We start from the raw sequence: 13,706 nt of genomic DNA, 5'->3' as shown, positions 1-13,706 counted from the left end.
TGGCTCACAATTTCTGTTGTAGTGGTTCCCAAAACTGATAAGCTCGAGGCCAGGGCGCCTGGGCTCCACCACACTAGACTCATCCAAGCATTATTGGACATTACTTTGAACACCGTGGCAAACTTGCCTGAACAGAAAAAGATTTTCTCCAAACTTTTCTCATAAAGTTAGAAGGAAAGGTTGTCCAAATTCAAATTGGAAATGGAAAGTGAAAAATGCTGTGGATAAGGGGACTTTCCAAACTGCGATAGGTAATTTAAAAGACAGCAGTGTCCCAACGCTCTTTCCCATGTTGATAATGTTTTTTTTTATATTTTGTCATCTCATGTAACGATAGAACTTAAAAAAATGTATATACTTTCAGAGTTTCTGATTTGATGTCAAATTAACGTTTTACTGTACAACTTCAAAAAAAATTGTGTGGGCTGTCGCAGTTCTGCCTTAAGAATGGAACGCGTGGATGGCGATAGTTAAATGACAAAGGGTAACAATTTGTGATGACGCTTTGAACAATCGAGGGTGGTCTTTTCTCACCGTTCTCTCACGTGCATCTGCTTCTGTAACACATAAAAATCAGTGGGTCGCTTTTCACTTAGTTTTTAATTTGCACACTTTCTTTGCATGTTTTTATATTAACCCCACAAACTTGTACTTCCTCAAGTGGGCCTACCACATTTGTATGTTTCACTTTCAATGTGAGATGATGGGCCACAGAGATGTCACAGAAATATGATACAACAACACTGGAGTTTCCACTTCTGTGTAGGCGGAGTACAACAAAAAGGTTGGTCTGAGGGTTGAGCACTGCAAAAAAATGAATGTGTGAGTCAAGGTGTAGTAGACGTACAGCCAAGAAAGCCTGAGATGCTTCAATTTAGCTTTGGACTGTTGTTTTTAGCAGCTTGAACAAAGGTAAGGTAGTCATCATTCTACTGGTTAGTGTTTAATAATGTGATCGTTGAGATTGTTTACCTGAAATGTTCACTTCTGTTTCCCCTCTCTTAGCGCTCTCTAAATATGAAGTTGCCAGAGTTGAAAGACTCAATCAGTCGCTTCAGATTCACACAATCTTGTGTGGGGCTTAGTGGTTGCCTGTTTGTGTCTTATGCAGTCTGGACGCCCTTCTGGTTAAAGGATGGCGGACTCTGGACTGAGTGGAATAACACAAAGGGTGACCGCAGCATTGATGAGATTTTCAATGGTGAGCATGAAGTCACTATTAGTGTCTGATGGCTTTCAAACATAAAGCCATGTCAAATTCAATCTTCTGACTTTTTGTGCTAAACATAAGCAATAGGGCTTCTGCCACGAGTCAGGTTTAGGGAGTCATCCCACATGGTAAACATTGGAGCCTTTTCTGAAAATGTAAACAAGTTTGAGCTTGCTGCTGTGCTGAGAGGTGCATTCTTTTTACCATCTGCGCTTACATTTGGTAAAAAGAAAACATGCACGTGAACAGCTTCAAAGTAGTCAAAAACCTCACGTTAGATGTTTTTTAAATTTTTAATCTATTTATCATGTTTGACAGTTGATGTGGAGGAGGTGTTTTGTACTAAGTCCATATTCCAGCGACATGTTTGTTACAGGCCTGTCAAATGTATTTTTCCAAAAAGTAGGCAAGGTTTCCATCCAAAGGTCACAATGACAATGTTTGAAGTTATGGAAAATGGTGACAACTAAATATTTCAGAATTCAATTGGTTAATTGGTGTAAGGGATTTGGTGAGAACAAAATGCTAGTGATATCTGATATCTATAAAGTGAAGAAACATACTGGGAACAAAATGCTTGACTTTTTGCTTTGTCACTTAAATGAGGGGTACATTTTCTGCCAAAATGATAACAAATCCATGTTGCAAGAAATCTGAAGATGATGCACTTTATTTGATTTGGTTGGGCTTGATCTGCACATTTTTGAGGAGAGGTCCACTATGTCTTTATTTTGTCCCTGTTGTGATGCAGCGCTGGAAGCAGAGAGAGTGTTTGCGGTTCTGTCCTTCCTGTTGGCCTTCAGCACGGGGGCTCTGTCGCTGGTCTTCGCCCTCTGCTGGACATCAGAGACAGTGCGCTCCTACTCCAACACTCGCTCTTTGCTTATGGCGGGGCAGGCCCTCTATCCCACCACCTTGTTGCTTCTCACCATGTTATCTACAGGTAATGGCATTACATGCCCTAAGATTACTTTCATTTTACTGAGTAACTCCGTCAGATTTTTTTTTACTTGCGAATCTGTTCAAATGTATTTGCCAGTCAAAAAACATTCCTCCAAATTGGCAGTATCGCGCTTCAGTAGTACTTTCTCTTTTCTTTTCTAAATACACAAGAACACAGAAGACATCCATCAACTGGATCTAGTTGGACATTGTAGCTGTCTTGTTATATGACTTTTAAATATAGCACACTTTCTGAGCATAGTCCTAAAATTAGCTTTGTTTCTTTCTTTTAACATCCAAAAAGATTTTGTTGTGTTGGTTTGGGTTCAATTCAAGAAGACTTTAATGTGCTGCATTTACATACCCTCAAGGGCAGCATGTATTTAAATAGACTTGTTAATTTTCTGGTTCATTATCATAAAAAACACTTTTGTAAAGCTCTAGGCATCTAATAATAGGCCTTAATGAAGTTTTCCATTTTGTGACTCTTAGTTTTACCACTTTTATTTCCTCCTTTGGCAGGTTTCTTCTTCCTACTCAGTTGGTCCATTTTCACCTATCAGCACTCCGACGAAATCTACCAGGACTTCACCATATTAGGCTCGTCTTACTGGCTGGGGGCATTCGGCTGGTTCCTACTGTTGGTTGTGGAAATGATCATCTTTCTCGCCGAGCAAGCTATTGTGCCAGACATCCTAGAAGACCTGGAAAAGGCAGTGGAGTCATGGAGGGTCACTTCTCGGCCGAGTCGTAGCTTTAGTGATGGTTGTCCTCACCCTTTATTCAGTAAAAGTAAGTTAGCTCCAAAGAGGTATATGTCAGTTCCTTGAATGGGCTACAAACCTTGGATATTGTGTCCGTGTAATAGTCCACATGAATATGCTCCGCCTCAATGGGGAAACAGAATGAATATCGATGGCATGATGAAAGCAGAATGAATATTGAGGGCATCTTCTTAAAAAAACACTAAAGCCTGATTTACTAACGGTTTGGGTGCAAATAGATTCATTCAGCACATGCAATGGGCATTATTGGACCTGAGTTCAATTGCAATGGCTTCTTTTGCGTCTTTAAATACATCATCTCAAAGGCTGCACTTCTGTGTGTACAAAATGAGCGGTGATCTTTTGTGCTCGGGTAATCATTTCTGAAATGGGAGAAACAAAAAATATGGCGATGTATTGTTTATTCAACAATACCATTTGGAAGCTTCTGAAAGATGAAACGGCTTACAAAGAAGTCATTCAACGAAGCATTTTCTTGTGTTTGGTCATCTTAGCGCACTGTGACAATTGTCAGGTGCTGGCCTCTCTGAGAGAGGTTTTTCTCGGGTGCCATTCCAAGTCATGTAATAAACACAATGTTATTCGGATTGGGTATTCAGGCTGAATGAAATCAACAAAACATTGCATACATTTATGCAGATGCTTCCTTCACCAAAATGACCAGTGATAGATTTGTTTTTTTGCAATTGTTTGTTTCCCACTAATATTACCAATTCCATCACTTCAAACTTAATTTGGTCTCACCTGCTCTCCCAAAATGGACCATGGTCAGCACACCTAAAGTGCGGAAACCGCTTTTAATGCGGCCCTCTCCACCACTTGTACACCTGTTGCCATCAGAGGGTGCAATCTGTTAGTGAGTGGACATCCTATTTAGCTTTTGTTATTTGGGATCTTGGTAAAAGATTGTAATCTTACAACATCACGTGCGACACGTGGTGAACAGGCGTTTTGAACATCTGCCTCACAGTGCGGCGGTTTTAGGTAGGAATCTCTGTTCCGTCCTTCCTGTGTCGTTTGCATGTTCTCCCCATGCTTCCTTTGCTGTTCTGCAGGTACTACGGCGTCCACTTACATTTCAGAACACGCATGCTGGGTTCATCTAAGACTAAATTATTGATAGGTGTAAATGTGAGCACTGTAGAAAATGGATGGATGGATAAAAATTTACTTGATAATTCCGATTATTTTCTTTAAATAGATGCATACAGAAATGGCAAAACCAGGATGGGAGCGGGTGGATAGCCTCTGTTTACATGCTTGCTCCTCCCACCAGAAATTCCATCGAGGAGGGAGGAGGTGCAAATGTTTGGAGATTTCATTTCATGGAGACGTCTTTTAAAGACGATGCCATGTCATTTACACGTCTCAAAAATGCACTGTCTGCATGTGTGTCTAAAGTTTTACGATGACCACAAATGTTCACTTCATGTTTCAAGTGGGAATAAATTCAAGTCAAATATCCACACTGTTTGGCGTCACAATTTTGCAGATACAAAGACGAGCAAGGTAGGGCTACCCCCATGTGCGTTTTCCTCACTGCCTCCAAATGCTCACCGTGCACTTTTGGAATGACTCGTAAATATGTAAACAAATGTAAATGTGTTGCTTATGCGTTATGTTAAATGCGAAAAACTGTGAAGAACTATCACATAAATATTTAATTTTCTACATCTGGCCTAATGTATTTGCAAAATAGTTGCGATCGCAGTGCAAAGCTCAGAAACAGCTTCGTGTCCAATGTAGTAACCATGAAACAGTAATCAAGTCTTTTTGTTATCGAGTACTGCCCCAAATAGAACAGACACTCGGTAAAATATGTTTATTCAAACTAACTTAACGAAGTAATTTAAGTGAAACAAGCCCTTGTTGTGCCCCTTTAGCTACTTTATAATCACACATCTTTTCAATCACACATCATTTTACACCATCTATTTATTGAACTGGGTGGAGCCTCTCGGAGCATATGTTGATTATCTGTAATTACAAGTAACACCATCAAAGATTAACATCCATCCATTTTCAATACTACTTCTCCTCACTAGGGTAGCAGGGGGTGCTGGAGCCTATCCCAGCTATCTTCGGGCAGTAGGCGGGGGACACCCTGAACTGGTTGCCAGCCAATTGCAGGGCACACAGAGACGAACAACCATCCGCGCTCACACTCATACCTAGGGGCAATTTAGAGTGTTCAATCGGCCTGCCATGCATGTTTTTTGGAATGTGGGAGGAAACCGGAGTACCTGGAGGAAACCCACGCAGGCACGGGGAGAACATGCAAACTCCACACAGGAAGGCCGGAGCCGGATTGCCAACCAGTCGGCCACCGTGCCGCCCAAAGATTAACATGAAGAACAGAATGCATTTGAGCATGGTTGTCTTTTTTTGTTAAAAATACTGCCTGATTACTGTGCCTCCTACTCCACAAATTGTTTCACAGCCTCTGCATCCATACTGCACCAACGTGTTATTCTTTTCAGTGTTCATCTTCTATTTTTATTTGTATCCTTTATTGAGTTATTAATTTTAAAGGCAAGTGCACTGTAAAAGAAACAAAAACAAAAAACAATCTCTTCAGCTGGCGCAATAGCCATTCATATGGTAGTGAGGAGGTATGTTTCAAATTTGAGTTTGTCACTAAATATTTAAGCTGTTCAGCTAAATAAACAAAATCCTTCCAAGCTTTTCATTTGTCTGCTTGTTGTATTCAGTGCGACAATGCACGCATCATCCCATTGTGAGTTGGGAGTGTGTTGCGAGAGGGCTGCTGCTACCATGTGTTCAGACCACCAACTGACAGACTGCCTCCAAAGACATTATATTTAGTCTCACATTCTAATGAGGAGGGGGTAGCACAGACTTTAGGCTGCTTATGCTTGTATTCTCAAAGTGCCAAAGTGGGGGAAATTAAGAGGCACTGGCTTTGTTAATTGGGCCTTAATCAGGTGATGCTCTGATTAAAAGGCAGTTCCGCCCTGTTGGACCCTGCTAATGAGTTTGTTATTAAATCCACAGAGGATTTTTGTCTGTTTTTCAATTTAACAACAGGGTAGTGCTTAATTGCTGTGTAAATGAGGCAAATGTCCTTGAGGGTCGTCCTGCATCAGCTCTCAAAGCACAAATAGAATCCCACCTAAGCAGAAAACTATGCAATTCACTGTGGAGTGTCCTCGTGTCCAGCTGTGCCTCTCGGCATTTGCTGTTGTTTCAGGTCCGCCCACTCCTCTCTAAAAGAAAGCTCTTGAAATCTAATTTGATGTATGAGAGAGCTGGAACCCACTTTCCGTCGAATGTTGAAGTACTTTTCAAATGGATTCATTTTTATTTTAAGCTTCTCTCTTGCAAGGTGGCGTATGATCCCTTGATAGTATACTGCCTTGAATCAATTCCACTATCCAGCAACAAACATTTAGACTTCCTGCTTTTAGAGAATTAGGTGCTGGGGGTTATTGTTTGAAAATGTCTTAAAAAAAGACGAATCAAGCTAGAGTGAAAAAAAAAACCACACACTTTGTCAGACATTTATGCACAAAGGAAGCAAGAAGATGCGAATGCTTTGGGATGCAACCAGAGAGATATGAGATTGTGAATGGTGATTGTTGAAGGGCATTTGCTAAACAGACATCAATCAGAGGACGGCTCTCTGCTTAAAGGCCACTGGCACTTGCTGTCGGCAGCTGGCAGCGTGTGTAGAAGACAACCAGTGCTCATCCATTGCTTTCATATCAATTAGAGATTCATTATCCAGCCGTGTCCTGCTAATTAGGTTAGCCCACAGGAAGAAAGCTAAGTATGAACTTGCCGCTCTGTAGTCGCACTAACCGAGTTAAATAAATGTAACTAGAAACCCAAGTCAGATTTTACAGATGTGTCTGAATTTTGCAGGAGAGGAAGTGACACTGACTGAAGAGTTTTCTATTTGGCCTGTTGGTGGTGCTAGTGTAACATTCATATTCTACAATGTCATTTGGCAAAGCAGAGGAAATCTTGTCTGGTGAGTAATGCTACAGAACAAATCTCTGCAGGTATACATGCATTTACGTTTTTTTCCCCCTTTGTCAAATAGACAGAACGGTACAACTATAAAATAGAAAATAATATGTTGATTGCTAGACAATTTTTGAGAAGGGAGGGCGGGTTGCACATTTTGGAAGCACCGTAAATTATAAAATAAAGCAGGCTTTTGTGTTTTTTCACGGATTAAGGTCTTTGGAGTTTCCATAATTCAGTTTGAACATTTTCAACTTTTCGGATAGATTACTACAACTGGGATCAAAGTACCGCCCCCCCCCCAAAAAAAGGAACCGTGCAGGATGACAGGACAGCAGGGGAGTAGCAGACTCGAGGTGAGGGGAGGAGAGAGGAGAGAACAAAGAGTTGGAAGGAGGATTTTAGACGCCGTAGAATAGCTCCACAACTGTCACTGAAATCTGTACAGCATTGTGATGAACCTTCTACCTCACTCTCTCCCTTGTCACCATCCCTCTTTAGCCTGGCCTGAACACGGCCACTGCAATACCGTGTCCTTCACTGCATAAAGTGGACACTTTTGGGGAAGTCAGGAATGTTGATGTGAACGGCTCCACAATCTTCGGAAAAGCCTAAAGAGGGAGGGAGGCGGGAGGCGAGTATACATTGTGTCCTTCAGCCATGCTTTTTGCTAAGACTTCAGTTCATCTCGCCTGTGGAATCCTCAATGAGCCTTTGCTCTTTGTGATGGACGCGCCACCCAGACCACCCCGCTGATTACATTTGTTCACTCCAACTGACATTGAAACGAGACAGACCCAAGGAAAAGGAGTTTCATTCTTATGCTGCACTTGAATTTGCCTTGAGAATACACAAGTCTTTGCATTGCACAACTCTTCGTGCTGTTTTTGTGTGTTAACATTGCTTTTGTGTCCTTGACTTCTTATTGAATCATCACATACACTATAATTTCCCACTGGGTCCTCTCCTCGTGTAAGTGGTGTCGTCTCAGACATCTACGTTCAAACAATGAAGCTGTAGTCCCGTTCGAGCCTCGCTCTAGTCGAACTTGGCCAACTGTAGCCGTTCCATTTTCTTATCTATGTGTGACCAAGGAAATTAAATTACAAATATAATCACTTCCCACCAGTTTCTTTAACAATGTGTCTCTGCTTTGCATATAGAGTGTACTTGCTTTGCAGACACGCACTGTGAGGTTACTTATTGGCTTATTTACAATAATGGGCTCAGCTCCACAAGAATAGTCGCGCGCAAGTTCTCATAATGGCACGAGGAGGCGAAATGAGGGAATACAAATACCTATGCCTCTGCCATCTAGAGGACTTTACTAAGTCATATTTTAATAGGTAGTTTTGAAACTACAATACTACTTTCAGTATGCAGACAAAGCTTGATGCCAAGACACCCAACGACAAACCAGGCATCTTAATAATCTCTTTTGTAGGGCAATACAGTAGTTTTCTCTTGAAAAGAAACCCCCAAAACAAATGAACCCAAGTGAATTCAGGCAGTTTCATAATTCTCATCCGTTTTACCCAACAGTTAGGACACTGGGTGCTGACTCCCTCCCCGTGCCAAGAGCCTTTTGTAGATGGTTTTCTCTTCAGCTCAAATCAATTTTGCACACGATAGACCATCTGACTGAATAAACAATCCCCATCTCTCATCTCTCTCCTCTCTCCATCGCTCCAGCAGGTCTTTCACTGAAAGGGAAGGGATGAAAATCACTGCACATCAGAGTCATGTGGGAGCAAGCTGATAAAGCTTGAGTCAGTATGAATAGAAGAATGGAGTTTATAATGACACACCATACTTGCTTCCTTCCCTTATTCCCTATTCAGGTCAGACTGTAAATACTTATGCTGAGTCTGTTGCACTTGACTGCAAAAACTGATCTGAAAATTCAGAACTGTATCAATACCTCTAAATGCAGTATATCAGACGCAAACGACAGACACGTAGCAATTTACTTGATTATAAAGTCAGAGTAACTTTGTCCCCTTTAATTTGACATTCCTCACGTTTTCAAAGCCTTGTTTTCACCAAGCAGTGTGGTTTGATTTGGTTTGAATGATATGCTGTGACAGAGCATGCCGTCGGAATCGTTGTCTCCGTGACTACCATGCAAAAGCATTTCGTATCCTGGCTGAGGTTTTGTCTTGAGGCAATCTGTGACGTGCCCTTTTGGAGGGACCCTTGGAACAGCTGACCCCTGTTTCATCCAACCTGAGTAATACTGTAATGTGTGCTTGCGTGGGGAGCAGCGACTGCTGTCCATTGATTAGGTGTGAAAGAATCAGCGACAGAATTTAATAATTAAATAATAATAGATGCAAGCAAATCATTCCTTTAAAAATGTGTTGCACCATATGTGCCAAACTCACGTTGCACTACTTTTAATTGCTCACTCTCACATCCATTGGGTTTGACTGGGCTGATTGACTGAGAGGCAGAGGTGTACTGATCGGCAGTCAATCACAAGGCTTTTCTCGGGCAATTACTTGTGTGTCTGCCTGTGAACAACTCTACCGTCATCCTCACGGTCAACAAGTTGCACCAAGAGTGTTATAACGCCTTCCTTCCCCTGAAATAATTGCCTTATTCCTGTAAAGTGGACTTTTGGCCAGTCCCACTTTTTTGAGCCAAGGCACATTTTTTTATTGAAATGGCACGAGGCACAAACAATTTCATTCTGTAAGCTATGTTGACAATACTGTATACAGTTGTTGTCATCAAATTGTCTTCAATAAAAATAAATAAAAAAATAGTTCATATTTCTGCTCAGTATTCTGATCCTGTTTAGAGAGAACACAGAGCCGATATCCTGGCAGGAATTGAAGAGACACATACAAAGCTCGTCGTCAACAGTTTTCAGTCGCTCTCTGTTTTTAGTTTTTATAGCAGTCTGGCTTAGCTCACACAGTTATGTCATGGAAAATGAGAGCAAAGTCAAAATAGCTTTGTTTGCCAGAATGCAGAACTCCTTGGTGGTAGCCAACCAAAAATTGTCCAAAGGTACAAGTAGATCAGCAAAGCTTTGCTTTAAACCACAATTTTGTCTCAGTTTAGTTACTTCTTCCTGTTCCTGTTAAGCAATAATGTCCTTTCCCCCAACGGATGCATGGTTGTCTCACCCAAACAAGACTGTCAGTGGAGGCTGAAGAGAACTAAAATGTGATCTTTTCCTGAAGAGTTTTTAATTCTTTACTGTGCTGCAGCAAAGAGTTTTTCATTTGCAAATGGCGTTTAAGCTTACTCGGGTACATAGCACTGTCGGGCGGGTTTCCACCACACACCGAGAGCAACAGAGTCGCTTTTATTGCATCCCCGCTGAAAGGAAATCCAAATCAAAGATAGCTTTTATGTTATTGCCTTGCATCACAAACGTTGCTTGAGCTTACCATCTTTGCTTTCTTTGGATCGCCACGCATACTTAGGCCTTCAGCTAGCTCCGAATTTTGTCCAGGCTCTTGTTTGGCGTTAGCATCTTTCCTCAAAAACCTCTACATCAAGCATTAGCTACCGCTGCCACCTACTGACATAGATGAGTATTACATGGCTACTCTGCTAATCATACAACAGCACAGACACTCGGCTATTGCGAATTATTTGTAGATGATTTGGTTTCCAAAAATATTTTTAGGACCAATTAGGTGAAATGGCGTAATTTCTCACCGCACAGGAGACAATATCTCACCTCAGCAGTGATGCCTGTAACGCATTTCCCTAGACATTTTCAAGATGAAAATACAATAATTTTTTTAATTTGTGTCAGCTAAAGATGAAAATATTCGGGTTTGTTGCACACTCTGTGCTGTTGACAAAGTGTTATCTAGTGTTAAAAAACAACATAAAATAAAAAAGAGCACATGGCTAATAGTACTGTATGCTTTCAATCAAGAGAAAGTCCCACCAGACTGTGTAACCACAGGAGGTGCCATAATATAATACTTATATTTATTAACAAAGTACATTATGCATGTTAAGTTGTGCCGTCACAATATCAATAGTTAAATATGTCAGGTCAAACAAAGACTGTTTAATGTTTATTTGAAAATAATATTTATGGTAAGGTAAGTCCAGAATGGCTGTCTTCATAGGATTTTTTCTTAAATTAAAAAAAACCAAAACAAGTTGCCCATTCATATTAAGAGAAATCCATAAGTTTCTTAAAAAAATAAAAATAAATTAAAAAACATGTTAAGTCAAAAATGCTTGTCTTTGTTTTATTTAAAAAAATAAAGACAACAATTTTTTATTTTATTTAAAAAAAAAAACGACTGCTGTTATATGTAAATGTAACTAACCTAATTATAAGAAGCTGGCAATTGAACAGGAGTGTTGCAGACTTAAATCCCTATACATAGTCATCTAATTAAGCCCTTGCATATTGAAAGTGTGCATGAGAGGGAGGGATGCCAGTATGCCACAAATAAATCCTATCTCAGTGAAGATGCATTTTCTTTTGTCTGAGACGCAATCAGAATCAAAATAATCCCAAATTGGGCTCTGCTATTATCTCCCAAATTTCACCATTATGCTGTTGTTTAATTTTTGTTTAGGAGTTGTTTAACTGACAAAGATCCGACTGCCCCATGATTTACATTTTAAATTATCACAAGAAGCTTACAAAGACGAAAACGAGGGATACTTTTCCCATGATCATTGTTTGTTAATTTTGTGAGCCAGACAATGTTGTTTTAGTTAGTTAGCATTTTTTCCAAAACATTCTCGTATTTATTTCGTTAACGAAAATGTTTTTTTTTTTTTTTTTACTTTTAGACAATTCATTTTTTTACAACTTTCGGCATATTTAAAACAAACCTAGTGGTGCCGCTTTTTCAAAGTAATTGTTGCAACACTTGCCGCGGCACAGTGCATGAAAATCTCAAAATCGGCAATGCATCTGAGTGAGTTTCTGGGTCCATTGTTTCTTTGGCTGAGCTCTGAGCGTCAACGGTGAAGAAAAGGGCATCGCTGTCCTGGTGTTATAATGAGTTTTTAGTTAAAAAGACAAGACAACAATAAGAGGATCTCAATCCACAATGGAGCCTTTTTTTTTTTTTTTTTTTTTTTTAAACAATGTGCGTTTTCCACTCCTTGACACATAATAGAACCCATTCGGAATTTGCTCATTACATAGAGGGAGCATGCCTGACCAATTGAGACTGTACTGCACATGTACCGGTAGTTTTTGAAAATTATAATTTTTTTGTGTAAGCACTGCACAGATATACTAAACATACAATACATACTAAAGTGTACATCTTCCCCCAAAAATCATGGAAAGTGAACATTTGAAATATTAAGTGGTTGTTTGCAAGCTTCTATTCCTCAGCTGACAGACCTTCTGTGTAAATCTGCATCAGACACTTTGGAAAAGACGGTGAATACGTGGTTAAACACAAGCCAAATACAGTTTAGTGGGTTTTTGCTCAACTGGAAGTCCCCTCGCAGCAGGAGGACTGTTCTCCTATTAGGGATATTGCCATTTAATTAAACACAGAATTCACAGAAGTATACTCCTACTTTGATTAAAGACACTGGTCCTGATTCCACAATCTTCTTTAGTGGTCTTGAAACTGCATGGCTTAGACTTTTAATTTCATTCGGTTGTCTACAAGTGGATCACCATCCATCTGGATTGCCTTCCCAGTTGTAGGTTTTGCTTTCAAAAAGGCTAAACATAATCCCACAAAATATTCATATGAATTTCAGCAAATTATTTAACTTTGGATGCCCATCATGCTGAGGCAATAGGACATTTCAATTTCTAAAGACGCTCCGTTAGTGGTATGAACAAATTTGCTTCAACATTGCTTTCCATATTGCTTAACACACCGGAGAAGAGGAGACACATGGAACCAGTCTAAAGCAAAAATAAATCTTGTGCTTGAGGGATGATTTTGGAACGAATCAATGAGGCCTAAAGGCTTTCTAATAAAAATGATATTTGGAAAGCTATTCATAGATAGTATTGTGATGTCGCTGGTCAGCGGCTTGTGAAAGGGATGTTATTTGTGAGAGCTGTGATGCTGTTGTGTGTCTCAGCACCCGTTCCAAACTCCATCAGTCATGATGGGCTAACAACAAGAGCAGCAGTAATACACAATCACACACGGCCCAGGACAACATCACACAACTTGGATGTCCGCTGGTTGCCAGTGTGTTATTACAGATCCACTAATACTAATAACACTAATCAACTTCCTCATTGGAATAACCACACTTGACCCAAAAAAAAAAAAAACTGAGCTGAAAGAAACAAGAAGACAACAACAGTAAGAGATGGATGGATTTCATTGGTTTGTTCTGGCAGGTGTCTTTGACAAATCCATGTGTCCAACTCCTTCAAGTTCTACACTACCTAATCATCAATGCATTTATGTGTGTGTGTGTGTGTGGGGGGGTGATACAGCTGTTGAACCTGGCATGAAAGTACAACTAAAAACGGGTCGCCTCTTACATAAAGCGAATTGTTAAAATGGGAGTGAAACACTGTGCTCAACTTTTATATAACTCTCCAAATTCTTTGTGGCATTCAAAAGATCATGAAGAAATGTCATTGAAATATACAGTGGATACAAAAAGTCCACGCGCCCCTGTTCAAATGCCAAGATATTGCGATCAAGATAGGTCATTTGAAAAAGAAAAAACACTCACAAGAGGGGTGTGCACACTTGTGCAACCACATGTGAACACTATTGTGGTAAACTTTTTGCAATAATTTATTTTAGTGTCACTCTTTCATATCACAAAAACCTGACCTTTGAACACAC

At 40.2% G+C, this 13,706-nt stretch overlaps 1 protein-coding gene across 1 annotated transcript; it reads left to right on the top strand.

The window, feature by feature from the left end:
- The first annotated feature begins 820 nt into the window (after positions 1 to 820).
- LOC148335422 (uncharacterized) lies at positions 821 to 5,168 on the top strand. Its single transcript, XM_088299057.1, has 4 exons — positions 821 to 912; positions 1,006 to 1,201; positions 1,962 to 2,153; positions 2,675 to 5,168. Exons 2-4 carry the CDS (start codon positions 1,018 to 1,020, stop codon positions 2,980 to 2,982), a joined length of 684 nt encoding a protein of 227 aa, XP_088155183.1. The 5' UTR covers positions 821 to 912; positions 1,006 to 1,017; the 3' UTR covers positions 2,983 to 5,168.
- Positions 5,169 to 13,706: the final 8,538 nt, after the last annotated feature.

This window comes from Idiotropiscis lumnitzeri, chromosome 6 (genome assembly GCF_059441095.1).
Source record: "Idiotropiscis lumnitzeri isolate Australia: NSW breed Sydney's pygmy pipehorse chromosome 6, RoL_Ilum_1.0, whole genome shotgun sequence".
NCBI classification, from domain to species: domain Eukaryota; kingdom Metazoa; phylum Chordata; class Actinopteri; order Syngnathiformes; family Syngnathidae; genus Idiotropiscis; species Idiotropiscis lumnitzeri.
This window is presented reverse-complemented; position numbering and strand designations above follow the sequence as displayed.